We start from the raw sequence: 14979 nt of genomic DNA, 5'->3' as shown, positions 1-14979 counted from the left end.
TGCAAGCAAGAAATTGCAAATCAAAACTGGCCAAATAAAGGTGAAATAATTGACAACAAGGGACGCCTGTATACTGAACACTCGGGGGATGCCAACGTTAATTTCGGCAATTTCCGTCACTGCTTGTGTCACCGGAATGGGATAGACGGATTTAAAAAAAAAAAAAAAAGAAAGCAACATTATTTGCCATTTTAGGACCAATGTGGTGAAATTCCATCAAAACGACAACTTGATAGTTGTTTGGATACCTTTCCGAATCCTTTTTGTGACGTTTTTGTCTTCCAACAGTTTGAAAACCCAAATGTTAGGATGTTTCGCTTTCCTTTTGTGGTTCAGCAGCCGCAGGAAGTAACTTGCAGGCGGACTTCCGTTTGAGCGCTTTCTTTGCGTTGCTGTGTTTTATTTTGTGAGGCGGCGACGGAAGCGCGGCTTTCTTTTCAAGCGAGCTCAACTTGACGCACGTCTTGTCACCTGACTTCCGGTCGGGAAGAGGAGAGGAAAAGTTGTGACTCCCCCACGCACCCAACCCCTCTGTCTCCAATACGGACGTAGAAGTTGTTTCGAGGTCCGAGGACGAGGAAACGGAATCTAATAGCCCGCGCTCGATGGAAATATCGCTCTTTTCGACACGGGAAAGTCCCTTCGTGTCCGTCGGAGTGACGCAAGGGAGCGGACTCGCCGCCGCTCGAAACTGCTCGGGAACCGACGCCGTGACGCCGTGACGACGACGACGACGACGACGAGGAGAACGAGAACCACGAGCACTACTTTGGATAGCTAAGGGCCGGCCAGCCGTCCGGCGGGACGTTGCTCGGAAAGAGTTGGCTTGCTCGTGTGTCTCTTGTGGGATCTCTCTTGAAGTTTTGAGCGCTTTGCTTGGAGTTTACGGAATGCGCAGTGGTGGTCAGTCAGCCCCGAACCACTGGGCCGGGCCGGCTCGACTCAATGCTCCCTTTCCTGCTATTCTTCTCCGCACTCCTCTGCGCTTCCTGCTTGTGCTGGCCCACTCTACTTAATGGCTAAAAATACTTAAAAACAGAGCTGAGGGTCCGGTGGGGAAGCCCGGATGAGCCTTTGTCAGCTTCTCGTCGTTGGAATGCTTCTTCAGTCGCAGCGTTTGACTTGACTTCCTTCATGGCTGCAAAGGCAGTTGTTCAAATCCAGCCCGAAAGCCTTAAAGGAACTTTGCCAGCTTCTTGTCTTTCGCCGCCAATGGCGCTTTTGGACTCTAGCGAATGGCTAAAAAGTCTGGACAACAGAGTCGAGTCAGGAAGCCTCCCTCGCTGACCCTTAGTCAGCACCTGGACTATTTTGGCCCGGTGAGATTGTTTTGTGCGTGTCACAGCACGGCGTTAAGCTCCAATCCATTTGACCCGCAAGTCAGAAAAGCCGGACAGGCGCTTTTCGTCTCTGCGGGGTTCGGATGGCGGCGGCGAGCCGCCCGGTGCCCTCCGCGATGCTCTCGTGACGTTTGATTGAGCTCGAACCACCTGTTGACAAAGCGCACGGCGCATGACTCCAGAGCTAGTTGGCGAGGACCCGAATTCCCACCGCCCCGACCTGCCGGTCACACCGACGCCAAGATGCCACCCGCCTTTGTTTCCCCTCCAGTGGAATCAGCCCCGCCGCCGTTCCTTCCTTGCGAACGTTCCACTCATCCCCGATGACCCAGCGGGACGGAAGGGCAAGAGAGGAGCGAGGCGCCGTCCGTGCTACGCCTTTGGACGTGATTTTCAAAGCCTCGGTCGGGGTCCCGTCGGGTCAAAGCGAGCGTCGGAGGCTCCATGGAGCCGCTGAAGAACATATTCAGCCGAGGCCCGCTGTCCGCCTGGAAGAACTCTGAGCAATCGCAGAAAGGCAACTTCAGCAACCCCGTGTGGACGGCCTTGTTTGACTACGAGGCGGCCTGCAAAGACGAGCTCACCCTACGGAAGGGCGACTTGGTGGAGGTCCTCTCCTTGGACGCTGAGATCTCCGGCGATGAGGGTTGGTGGGCGGGCAAGGTCAACAACAAGGTGGGCATCTTCCCCTCCAACTATGGCTCCTTCAAGCCCGGGGCATACGGGAAGCTCCCGGGCGGCGGCGCCACCGCCGTGGCGGCGGCGGCGGGCGAGCTGGGCCCCGCCGTGGCGGCGGGCGCCTCGGAACCCGCCGTGGTGAATTTCCGCGAACTCAGCCTCCAGGAGGTGATCGGGGTGGGCGGCTTTGGCAAGGTGTACCGCGGCACGTGGCGGGGCGCGCTGGTGGCGGTGAAGGCGGCGCGCCAGGACCCCGACGAGGACATCAGCGTGACGGCGCAGAACGTCCGGCAGGAGGCCCGACTCTTCGCCATGCTCACCCACCCCAACATCATCGCCCTCAAAGGCGTTTGTCTGCAGGAGCCCAACCTCTGCCTCATTATGGAGTACGCCTCGGGCGGGCCTCTGAGCCGGGCTCTGGCCGGCCGCCGCATCCCGCCTCACGTCCTGGTGGACTGGGCCGTGCAGATCGCCCGCGGGATGCTCTACCTCCACAGCCAGGCCATCGTCCCCGTCATCCACCGGGACCTCAAGTCCAACAACAGTAAGTAGGCCAGCCCGTAGGCCGGCCCGTAGGCCAACACAATCCCTCTCTGTGCTGGGTGCCTGCCAGATCCTATCACCTCCATGCTTTTGAGTTCCTATTTTTTTGTCCTCTGGTTGCGGGCCTGCCACGACACGTCTGTCGGGCCAGATCCTGGAGCAGGTCGTCGCGCGAGAAGCACTATCGAACCAAAGCCAAGAGAATAGACAGCGGCGAGCGTGCCCAAACAGCCAGAAAAAAGCGTCCGGTCGTTCCCATCCGGCCGTCTTTTGTCTCTTTGCGGCCTTTGGGACCTGAGCTTGACAGTCACGCGGCTTCTCGCCATCCAAAGTCCCATCCGGGTCGTGCTCGGGCATCTCGTGTCTTCCCCGAGCGAGAGGATCCGATCTTATTTTAAGCTGGACTTTGCTCAAATTGCAGGTTTCTTTCCACCGCCCGCCGCTTTCCAAATGACATGTTATTTGCCTGAAAAAGGAGACTCGGGAAATGGACCAAAAGTACGTCCTCCTCCAGGAGGTGAGACAAACGACGGCCGCCGCGCCGTGCCGTGGCCGCCCCTGGCTTGGCTTTTTTAAAAAGGTGGTGGAGGCGCGCCTGCCTGTGCCGACTCGGCGCGTTTCTGAGCACAAGGCGAGAAGTCGAGTCGGATACCGCGTTGCGAAACCTTCTTTGAAGCCCCAAATAGCTCATTGCTAAAAAAAAAAAAAAAAAAAAGCCACGCTAAGCACTCACTGACCCCTTTTTTTTTTTCTTTTTTTGTCAGTTGGATGCTGGCCATCAACGCGCCTTGTTTTGGGCTGGGGGGGGGGTTCTTTTCGACTTGTTCCGCGATTGGACAGGCATGAGCCTTGCCTCCGCCCGCATGTTTTCATTCAGCAGTTGCAAACATCCCCCGCATGTGCATGTGCATGCGCATGTGCATGTGCACGTGCGTGCGTTAACGTTGAAGCGTGCCGACTTCCAGAGCTGGGACCGAGCGTCACTCTTTCCCTGGTAATTTTGGATTGTTAAAAAAAAGTGTTTCTCTGACACACACAATGTGTAGCAAAATATTCATTTGTAATTTGACATCTGTGACCTCGCGTGACTTTTATATTGCTAATTGATCATGAGCAGGAAAAAAATAGGAGCCTTTTGTTTGCAGGCCTCATCTTTGACTTCCTCCTACTGATCTTCCTTCCTTCCTTCCTTCCTTCCTTCCTTGCTTGCTTGCTTGCTTGCTTCCGTGGCGCTTCCTTTTTTTTGGGCGATTATGTGAGCAACTGAGGAGGAGCTGGTGCCAGCGTGCCAGCGGCCTTCTGCTTCTTCAGATGTGGCAAAGGAGGGACTTTCCGCTGTTTGCAGTCTTGCATTTGCCCAGCGAGGGGGAGTCTCCAGCAAAGCTTATGTTTGGGCTCACGGGCTCGTTAATAAGTAACCAAGCATTTGGAAGGCAACCTCGCCCCGGCCCGAATCATTAATAGGAGCCTTCCTCACCATATCGTATCCTTCAATATATTGTAGTGCCAGCGGCAAGGAATGACACTCACCCATGCTGTTACGGTGTCTTATTTCAAGCTGTCGGGTACTCGTGCCATCGCTTGAAACGCTCCATCCATCCAAATGAAATGAAATGAAATGAAATGAAATTGGATGATTGGTGCGGCGCTCGGGAATCACGGCAACGTCTATAGACTTTGGCGCCGGCGGGCTCGGGCAAAGGTTGCCGGGCCGTCCGTCTGAGCGAGCGAGCGTCTGTCAGCCCGTGGACAAAGCTGCCGTTCTTCCCGGGGAGAGCCCCGCCCCCGCCCTGCCGGAATGCGCCACTCGCCTACGGGGGGTTAAATGCACGTCGTTGCGTTTAGCCATGATGTCAGGTGCCGAGTACTCCGTGCGGTCCGGGGTGACCTTGTGCAGAAACCATTTGACCCAGTTCCTGCCTTTCCAGCTCCTTGGAACATCAATGTAGTGTCAATGAGTTTCAGCCCAAAAAAAAAAAAAAGTCCTTCAAAAGTATTGGGACAGAGTACCTTTTGTCTGAGAAGAGACGTTACAAAATGTGGCGAGCGGGCGGCCAAAGCCTTACTCTCTTTATTGGTTTATTGATTTGATTATTTTTGGGGTGGCTTGCGTTTTGTCTCCGCTGACTGTCCTGGCTGGTCCGCTTGCCCCTCTTGAACATGATGATTGCCACAGACATTTTTTAGAATTCCTTTTGCCATTTTACAGTTATGTAAAATGCCTTTTGCTTGGGCAAACGTGTGGGACTGACTCAGGTGCCGTGCCGTGATGGCCTCAAGCTGGGAAGGTGCTCCTCTCAGTCTCGGTGACAACTAACGACGCAACGTGGACGAGCGAAAGGTTTTGAGGCGGAGAGAAGACGCCATACGGATTGGGGCGGCGCCCTGCCGGCTTTGCGCTCCACTTCCTCCATTGCGGCGGCGGCGGCGATGGCGCCACACTTCCCTTCTTTATGATCACGCTCTTATGAAATTGGGAGAATGTCATCACCAGGGCCTGTGGAAATCTGCCTCGGTCAAACGCAAAGCCACGTGTGGCTTCCTCACTTTTCATTTTTGATGAAGCGTCCAGCTGTACTCTGTCACGCTCGCAATGTCCATTTTGAATGGGTTCAGCCTGCCCATCCAGCGCACGATCGATTGTTCTTGACGAGCAATTAGCTGATCTCCGAAGTCCCAGCTACGCGCGGGCGGAGCCCGAGCGTCCTCGTGCGCTCGTTCGTTGCTGACATCTGCTTTCTCCGCAGTCCTTCTGGCTCAGCCCATCGAGAACGAACGCATGGAGGCGCTGACGCTCAAGATCACCGACTTTGGCCTTGCCAGGGAGTGGCACAAGACCACCAAGATGAGCACGGCGGGCACCTACGCCTGGATGGCCCCCGAGGTCATCAAGTCCTCCACCTTCTCCAAGGGCAGCGACGTCTGGAGGTGGGTGGGATTTTTCTGCAGCCTCCATCCGCTGCTTTAGCGAACAGCGCGTTGCGCTTGCCGCCGCCGCCTCGCAAGTTGTTGTTAAAGCGCAAAATAAGACAGGGTGGGAGTTTGGGCCTGGAGTTGAGTTCCGCCTCCCGCGTGCTGGGACAAAAGCTAATTGACGGTGTGTGAGATCCAAGTTTTGATGGCTGCAATTGGATCCATTTGCCGCGAAAAACCAAAGTAGCAACGTTAGCAATTGAACGCGGCTCAACGTCATCATATCTCCTCTTCCGCAATGGAGCGCGGCATTTCTCCTCTTCCGCAAATGCACAATGAGGAGTTGTCCCATACGAGCGCTGGGCGGCCCCAGAGGAGTGAGCTGCGCCTGCCGTTGCGCGTGTGGTTGCTTGCGCAGTTACGGCGTCCTGCTGTGGGAGCTGCTGACGGGAGAGGCGCCCTACAAAGGCATCGACGGGCTGGCGGTGGCCTACGGCGTGGCCGTCAACAAGCTGACGCTGCCCATCCCTTCCACCTGCCCCCAACCCTTCGCGCAGCTCATGGCAGGTACGCAACGTCGCGTTGGCGCCCCTCCCCAGCTCCAGCGGATTGGATTTTTGTCCCGCAGAATGCTGGGACCAGGACCCCCACCGCAGGCCCAACTTTGGCTCCATCCTGGCTCAGCTGACGGCGCTGGAGCAGCAGGTGAAGGAGGAGATGCCGCAGGACTCCTTCCACTCTCTGCAAGAGGACTGGAAGCTGGAGATCCAGGACATGTTTGACGAGCTGCGCGCCAAGGAAAAGGTAGGCCGGACTTGGCGTGCAAATGAACCACTTGGGTCCTGACTGTTTTTCTCACCCCCGTTTTTCAGGAGCTGCGCTGTCGCGAGGAGGAGCTGAAGCGGGCGGCGCTGGAGCAGAAGTCCCACGAGGAGTTCCTGCGCCAGCGCGAGCAGCAGCTGGCCCAGTGGGAACAGGACGTGTTTGAGCGCGAGCTCAGCCTCCTCATCCTGCACCTCAACCAGAACCAGAACCAGGAGAAGCCCAACGTCAAGAAGCGCAAGGGCACCTTCAAGAAGCACAAGCTCAAGAGCAAGAACGGCGAAAAGATCAGCATGCCCCAAGGTAGCTAGCTTCTTGCATTTCCACCATTGTGCGCAAGTGGACTCACGGCTGGACCCGTCTTTTCAGATTTCATCCACAAGATCACGGTGCAGGCATCCCCCGGCCTGGAGAAGAGACGCAACTCGCCCGATTTGGGCTCGGCCTCCTCGCCTTCCTTCGGCCCGCGTTTCCGCGCCATCCAGCGTGAGTGGATTGGACTTGTGTCCTTCCTTCCCCGAGCGTGTGTGTGTGCATGCCCCCCCCCCCTTCCACTTCCCGTCTCCCTCACGCCAGCAATGAGCCTCACCAGTCGCTCTTGCGCTTCCTGACGGCGCCGTTGAGTCGCATTTGTTGTGACGCTCTCGTCTGCCCGTAGTCAGTCCCGGCGACAGCGGAGGCGGCAGCAGCGGAGGCAGGGCATTTGGTCTGAGCCCGGCGTGGCCCCTGGAGGTCCCGTCCCCTAAGCAGGCCAACGGAGAGCTCAAGTCCCAGAGCCCCAAAAGTCCCAAGAGCCCCAAAGTCCTGCGCCTGAGCCCTCAGGAGAGCAGGTACGTCGCCCGAGTTACCGCGGCGACAGCAGCGGCTTTTGCTCAGGCCTTGCCGTTTGCTCTCACAGTTTGTCCATGAGAGCCAAGCTGCTGGTGTCCCAGCGCGACCACAATGGAGAAGACGCAGACGACTTTGAGGAGTACACAGCCTCGGCGGCGGCGGCGGCGGCGCCGAGCCCGCCTCACGACGGTAACCGAGCCTCGCTTGCCTTTGATTTGATTTTGTAAAGGTTCTTCAACCGTGATCATTTGACTTACATATTTGGACATGATTTGCTCAGACAACAACGGCAGGTCCGTTCTTTTTCCTTTTCTGTGCGCATGCAGCACCAAGTACAGCCAGCTCACATCTAAAGCCAAAGAGACGCGTTTGAAATGTCCAAAGCTATCACAGAAGACCAAATGAAAGGACTAACATTTTTGGCAGGCTCCTGGCTGAAGCCCGACACCTGGCGGCTTCAGCAAGGCGATTCGGGCGGCGAAGAAGGAGGCTCTTCTCTCAAGAGCGGCCGCCGCGCTCTGCTGGCCAGCGGCGCTCTCCTGGCTTCTGTGGGCTTAGGTCGATGCCTGGACGTCTCCCCGAAAGTGCCTCCTCGAACTCAGCCCCCATCCCTGGAGGAGTGCACCGCCAAGCCGCCCCGCTTCGTGGACGACCTCATCACTTTCGCCGCCGCCGCCGAGCCCGTTTCCCGGCCGCTTTTGGATCCGGCCGAGCCCCCGGGGGAACCCGAGCCCGGCTTCCCCGAGGTCGCTTCGGACCGTGCGGGCGACAGGAGGAGGAGGAGGTCCAGTCCGGGCCTGCGAAGCTCCCAGCTCGGTGCGTAAAAGAAAGAAAAAAAAATTCGAATGTGCCGGCACATTGATGGCCGCTTGAAAGCGACTCGTTTGCGTTCTTTGCAGTTCTGGACTTGCCCCTGTGCCGAGACACGCCGGATGCCGAAGAACAGCCGGCCGCAGCGGCAGCCGGCTCACTGGGCCTGGACGCTGCCCTTTGGAGCCCCAAATCCTGCTGCCGCCTGGAGGTCAGTGTCATCCCCCGCCCTCGCCCCTCCCCCATCCGGCCCCGCATCGACGCGTGGAGCTTCGTCTCGGCGGGCGCCGGCCGTAACTGGAGCCGCTCGGACGGTGTCCCGGCGGGGTTCCGCCCCTCCCCGACTAACCCCTTTGGCAACTGCGACCCCTTCCCTTCGCCCGCCTGCGATCCCTTCGCTCTCAGGGCCAACCCGCCGGGAGCCTGGGACAAAGCGTCGCCCTTTGACCCCTTCCCGCCGTGCGCCTGGGACAAGGCCTCGCCCTTTGACCCCTTCTCGCCGCCTTTCCCCACCTCGCGTTCGGCGCCGTGCTCCGCCAGCGGCTCGCCCACGCTGCCGTCGTTCCGCGCGGCGCCGCCGCCGCCCGACTCGTCGCTCATGGACTCGGGCTGGGCGGCGTGCGAGGGGAAGACCCCAGACGCAACCAAAGAGAGAGTCCGCCCCCGAAGGACTCTGGGGCTCAAACCCTTCAAGTCGCCGACGCAACTCCGAGACGACCGCTTCTGAAGTCCACAAAAACCCGCTCTGGCCTTTTTGCCCGGTTTACCCCCCTGAAAGTCCAGGTCTCGTTTTGATGTTTCCTTTTTTGCTTTTGAGCCCTTTGAACTTCAGGAGGGCCTTTTTTTGTTTCCAACTTTATCTGGCGCTCTGGACCAGAAGCATTCGGAGGCCCCCTTAGAAGAATTAAACCCTGTTCTTTGCAGCCTAATTAGACGGTTCTGAGTCATGTTTTGTTTGCCGACTATGAAATCTTAAACAGGCCAGTTGACTGAAAATGACATTTGTCCCGGCTGAAGCTGAACTGCCAAGGGTCTTGACGGCAAATATCATTTTCAGCCACATGGATTGAAAACGGGTCCACTTAGCTGCTTGACTGGTATCCCACAAAGACAATATTGATCCGAGTGGCGTCTTTAGAGCGAGCGCAGGGGGCCGGCCGGGCACAATGTGGGTATTCTGGTCCAGAACATTTGACTTCTCCTATCAGGCTCAGAACCAAAGTGAGTGAGTGTTTTATTTGAACATGTGCCGTGCCTAAGGCTTCCTTGTCATTCCCGTGGACGCCTGGGGGGGGGGGCGGCTCTGGCAAAGAAGGCAACGTCCCGGCGGGCCGCAGATGAGGGACTCTTGAACGAACATTTTGCGATTCCCGCTTTGTCTGCGGAGCGCCTGCTTTTGCCACATTCTGGTTGCAGGCAGGGACCGCCTGATTTTGCGCATTCCACCCGCCCGGACATAACGTACGTCTTGCTCGCACAACGGCGGCGATTCCAAACGCCAAAGAGTGCCACTGTGACAATACGGGGCATTATTTGCCGCCATTCCGACCCGCTTCCGTGCCAAACGCGAGTCCAAATTCCCGGCTGGCCTGTGGGTCACGTGACCGGCCGGTCCCGAGCGACCGATGCGTTTGCGAATATCCGGCAGCCCGCCCCGCCCAAACGATGGACTTTAGCGCGGACGGACACATTTGCGTGTCTGCGTATGGGGGGGGGCTTATTTCCAAATGGCTTCGGCGGTCGGTCACACACTGGATGAAAATGTTGGGACATCAGGAGCATGAAAACAAAGTTCCACTGGACTATTTGAACATGTTTGTACGGGTGCTTTGCATCTTCACCATGACAATCTCTCCAATCATGAATAGGATGATTTTTCTTTGCCTTTTGTTTTTTTCAACTTGATTTGCGACTCTTACTGTTCTGCTACTGTGTACCTCGATGGAGCGTTTTCAGCGTCTCTGCTTGTGTGCCGTCGGGATACGTGAAACGCTTTGTGACAGCTTCTGTCAAAAAAAAAAAAAAGTAATCAAATTGAATTGGATTGTCCTTATCTCTTGTTTAGCCTTTGGTTGTGTGTTGTTTGCAGGATCATGTAAATGATTGTTTTGATTGTCCTTTTTTTTTTTTTCTTCCCCTCCATCTTTGCATTTCGGCCTCAAAGAACTTGAGAAATGTGGCCTGCGCCCGGCATCTTATTGTCTTGTGTCAGGAGGGCTCTTTCTCGACCCACTGTGTGAGCGAACGTGTTCTTTTTATTTCTTGACAATTGAGATGGGATGGATTTTAACCTGTGGAAAAAAAAGACAACCAAATAAATGTAACTTTTGAACAGTTGCGTATTAGCTTTGATTGAAATAGATGACAGTGAGAGAGGCGCATTGAATCAAAAGAGAGTAAGGGGGAGGGGGCAACTGCAATGAATCAGCTTTGGCAAAAGGGTGAGAACCCTAACCTAAGGAAGAAGTGTATTCTCTCAGTTGTCCATCCACGGCTCCCTCTTAGCTACCTACCGCCTTGTGCACAGCGACGGTCGGGATGCTGGGCTTGCATGCATGGCATGGAAGCCTCCGTGCAGTGCTAAATTGCCTTGACTATCATTCGCGCATTATTTTTTTTTTGCTTCTTCGGTAACTGGTCTGGCCTGAGCACGAAAATTAAAATGACAAAACTTCACTCGCTCGCTCGCTCGCTCGCTCTCTCACTCACTCACTCACTCACTCACTCACTCGCTCGCTCGCTCGCTCGCTCACTCGCTCACTCACTCACTCACTCACTCACTCACTCACTCACTCACTCACTCACTCACTCACGCACGCACGCACTCACTCACTCACTCATGCACGCACGCACTCATTCACTCACGCGCACACACACACATACACAGGAATAGGCGCTGGAGGCTACGGGATGCTTTTGCACTACTAGCCTACTTTCCTCAAAACCGGGTGGGTCACTTGTGTATTCCGTGAAAGCGTCCAGCGGCAGCCACCGTGAAAGCTTTATTATATTCCAAGAGACACACACGCGCTTGAATACACTCCGATGCTGTGCGTGCGTGCGTGCGTCGAATGAAAAGACGCAATAAGTCGCCAACACGGACGGACGGATGGACGGACGGAAGGACGGAGCTCCTTTATTTCTCCGCTCAATCTGTGTGGCACGCGCGGCACGAGATGGACGAGCGGCCGGCGCGCTCATGGACAGGGCGCAAAGTGTGCAAGGAGACTAAATTGAGACTGCGCGTGCTTTTCCTGGATGACAGCGAACGCACCTTCGAGGTGGAGGTGAGTTCGTTCCACTGGCGTTATTTGATTGGTCAAAGTACGTGTGACAAGCGCCACTTGACACGGAGTATCCATCCATCCATCCATCCCTCCCTCCCTCCATGCGGGAAGGAACGCGTTGAAAGTGTCGCTCCCATTTGCTAGGCAAACACTTTGGGCTGCCACTTCTTCAACAAAGTGTGTGCTCACCTGACGCTGTTGGAGAAGGAATACTTCGGACTGGAGTACCGTCACCAGGGCGGCAACTACGTGAGTCGGTCTCATCAGGCGTGCGCGCATGCGCGCACGCCTGATGGCTTTGGACTCATTCGGGCTTCTTTGGCAGGTTTGGCTGGAGCTGCTCAAGCCGCTCGCAAAGCAGATTAAAGGTAAGTGTTTATGGATTCACAACAAATGGTGTCCATTCTTTATTTATCTATGAGAGAAATTCAAAGCCATTTGGGAGAGTGTCATCCAAAGCAAAACAAGTGGGATTGATTTTTTTTTTTTTTTTTTTTTGAAGACACCCCCGATCTGCTCTTCAGGTTCATGGTTAAGTTCTTCACTCCGGACCCCAGCCAACTACAAAGGGGCCTCACTCGGTACGGCGCCGTTTCTCATCTCATCTCATCTCATGTCATCGCATCGCATCTCATCTCATCACATCTGATCGCATATCAGGGATACGTTCTGTCACAGATGCCGTTATGTTGTGCGCCTACAGGTACCTTTTCGCCCTGCAGGTCAAGCAGGACCTGACCAACGGCAGTCTGACCTGCAATGACAACAGCGCCGCCCTGCTGGTCTCCCACATACTGCAGTGTAAGGACCAAACAAACATGGGATTGATTCATTGCCGTACACGCCTAGTTTTACCAGCCGACAGTGTCTCCTCGCAGCAGAACTCGGGGACTACAATGAGGAGCTGGACTGTCAGCACCTACAGATGAAGCGCTACATCCCCAACCAGGAGTACCTGGAGCACAAGATCCTCGGCTTCCACAAGAAACTCCGGTACAATGAATCCCGCCCAGTCAGCCTTCCCATTGAAAAGCTTGATAGTTGCCTATGGATGCCACAAGATAGCAGCAAAGCACCATTTTTGATCCGAACCAACTCCCCAGCCCATTCATTTGGTTGGGGGCACCAAGATGGCCCCAAATAGCAGCATGGCACTCCTCATATTTATTTCTTATGATTGGTTGTTGTTTTGGTTTTGTTTGGGCCCCGGCAGAGGCTTGTCCCCGGCCGAGTCGGACGTCCACCTGCTGGAGTTGGCCAGGAAGCTGGACATGTACGGCATCCGGCCGCAGTCGGCCAGCGACGGCGAGGGCGCGCGCATCAATCTGGCCGTCACGCACTCGGGCGTGCTGGTCTTCCAGGTAGCCGCCGGCGGGGGAGCGGGCGGGCGGGTGGGTTGGTTGGGCCGGCCGCGGCGGGCTTCCGACGAGCCTCTGCTAGCAGACGCCGACTTTGCACGCCTTTGCTCAGGGAAACGCCAAGATCAACGCTTTCAGCTGGGCCAAGATTCGCAAACTGAGCTTCAAGCGCAAACATTTCCTCATCAAGCTGCATGCCACTCTTGGGGTCAGAGTCCAAGGCTTTTCTTTGTTTGCGTTGACTTTTGGGGGCTCACGTTAAGCTGACCGCTGTGCTGTGCTGTGCTCTGCTGTACCGCCCCGCCCCGCCCATGCAGCCGTCCCGCAAGGACACGCTGGAGTTCTGCATGGCCACTCGGGACGTGTGCAAGGCCTTCTGGAAAAGGTGCGTGGAATACCACGCCTTCTTCCGGCTGGCCGAGGAGCCCGGGGAGGCACGCAGGAGCGCGCTGCTGTCCACCAAAGGCTCTGGCTTCCGATACAGGTGACCACGTCTTTCTTCGCAAGTTTTCTTCTTTCCATTCTCCGAGGAGGCTGACTTTTGCTTTTGGAACGTGGACAGCGGGCGCACACAGAAGCAGCTGCTTGAATGTTTGGGATCCAGCCAGAAGAAGCCTCAGCGATCGGCCAGGTGGGTTCCATGAAATCCCGAGGTGGCGCCAACGCGACAACGTAACATACCACTGAGCGATTGGCTAAGGGAGCGTCATGGGAGCCAATCAGAGCCAGTGTTTTTACACACGTGCCGACGCGCATTCGTCAGCAGTCACGCAAACAGAGAGAGGGGGGGGGGGGGGGGGGGGGGGGGGGGGCGCTCGGAAATAGTCAGCCAGGGAGTAAACTCAGTGTCAAACCGCCACCGCTTGCGGCTAGTCCGGATGTTGCAAAACAGGTTTTAAAGTAGGATTTCAAATTCAGTTAACATTTTCTAATGAGTGCTTTAAATTAGGTTTAGGCTTTCAAATGAGACCTTTTCATTAGACTTAACGATTCAAAGTAGGGTTGTTGGAAAAGTTCATTTACTACACAAATTAGTTCCAAGTTCAGTTCACACCTTTTAAAATGAACTTGTTCACTTCCTAATTGAAATGAGGGTTATCGTTCTAAAGATGAAAAGCCAATCAAAAAATGTTGCTCTATCAATCTCAAATTGCGTATGGTAAGACTTTTTTTTTTTTTAATTGTAAAAACAATGACCGTGTTTTGAATTTGATTACAGTTTCCAATTGGGGTTTCAAACTAGGTTGGGGTTCAGGGATTAGGGCTTCATTTCAAATCCTACATTGTAAAAAAAACAACAGCAAAACAAACAGTTCCAAGTTGTTTTTACCTATCTTCAAGTTGAGCTTGAAGAAAAGGGTTGTGCTCTTGTTTTAAAATGCAGAAAAGACAAACTCGGAGACGTTTGCTCCATTTGGCCGACTTGAAATGCTTTCAAATTTTGGGTTCAGCCAACAGGAGTTTTTTTTTTTTTTTTTTTTTTCAACTCGAGCTATTCTTCCACGCAGCACTCGCCGCCGGGCAGAATCCGACTCCCGCCAGTGCCGATCTTCCCCCGATCTCCTGGCCGCCTCCCAACAGGTGTGCACGAGACCTAAACCCGATCCATTTCCATTCCATTCGCTCGTTTCATGGCTTTGCGCCGTTGTTGCCCAGCAGTACGAGGAAGCCTTTGCCCGGCCCGCTCGCTCCTCAGAGCTCAACCGGCCCTACGCCGACGCCGCCCCCCCGAGGTGTCGGAGCCTGGCCCGGGTCACGCCCCTCTGGCCGCAGCCGGCGGACGAGCGAGCGCGAATATCGGCCGCCATGGGACGCCGCCGGCCCGTCCCGCAGGTGGCGCAGCAGCTGGTTCTACTCTACCCCCACACTCCCGCCTACCAGTACCACCCGGTGCTCCCCACGTTCCCCCAGCCCTATTTCTCCTCCGACTGCGCCGTCTCGCTGGAGTGCTTGCCGCAGCCGAGGAGGCGGGACGGCCGACGGCGGCCGTCTTTGTACCCGCCGGTCGGCACGGAGGTGGGACATTACAGCGACGACTGCAACTTCCTCCCGGGGCTGCCTCGCCGACGGCAAGCGGACGGCGAGTTTCGCCTGCCATCGTGCGAATTGCGTCCCCTGGGCTACTATCCCCACTTGACGCGACCAAGCAGGCCCACGTACCTGCCGCTCAACGCCGCCTCCCCTCTGCCTCGAGGCCCCGCGCGGAGCCGCAGTGATTCTGAGCCCCGAGTTGGGCGGCCGTGCTACGGAAGGCCCGGCGGCGGAGCCGCCCGGATGAGCTTCTCTTCCGGCAGCCTCCAGCTGGACGAGGAGGACGAGACAAAGGAGGAGAGGAAAGGCGCCGCCGAGGTCACGCTCTAGCCCAGACTCGAGTGGAATAAACCCAGACAAACAACG

At 56.0% G+C, this 14979-nt stretch overlaps 2 protein-coding genes across 2 annotated transcripts; both read left to right on the top strand.

Annotated features, from left to right (window-relative positions):
• The first annotated feature begins 445 nt into the window (after positions 1-445).
• LOC125982367 (mitogen-activated protein kinase kinase kinase 11) lies at positions 446-10271 on the top strand. The gene is made up of 10 exons (XM_049742905.2): positions 446-2562; positions 5309-5489; positions 5893-6041; positions 6103-6278; positions 6347-6599; positions 6666-6782; positions 6955-7126; positions 7195-7316; positions 7554-7943; positions 8027-10271. The coding sequence occupies exons 1-10, from the start codon at positions 1785-1787 to the stop codon at positions 8662-8664; spliced, it is 2976 nt and encodes a 991-aa protein (XP_049598862.1). The 5' UTR covers positions 446-1784; the 3' UTR covers positions 8665-10271.
• A 145-nt stretch (positions 10272-10416) lies between these two features.
• On the top strand, positions 10417-14977 carry LOC125982636 (FERM domain-containing protein 7). The gene is made up of 12 exons (XM_049743511.2): positions 10417-11224; positions 11369-11473; positions 11550-11592; positions 11727-11805; positions 11928-12025; positions 12103-12217; positions 12438-12585; positions 12695-12790; positions 12900-13066; positions 13145-13213; positions 14091-14163; positions 14239-14977. Exons 1-12 carry the CDS (start codon positions 11009-11011, stop codon positions 14941-14943), a joined length of 1914 nt encoding a protein of 637 aa, XP_049599468.1. The 5' UTR covers positions 10417-11008; the 3' UTR covers positions 14944-14977.
• Positions 14978-14979: the final 2 nt, after the last annotated feature.

This window comes from Syngnathus scovelli, chromosome 1 (genome assembly GCF_024217435.2).
Source record: "Syngnathus scovelli strain Florida chromosome 1, RoL_Ssco_1.2, whole genome shotgun sequence".
In the NCBI taxonomy this organism is placed as follows: Eukaryota; Metazoa; Chordata; class Actinopteri; order Syngnathiformes; family Syngnathidae; genus Syngnathus; species Syngnathus scovelli.
This window is presented reverse-complemented; position numbering and strand designations above follow the sequence as displayed.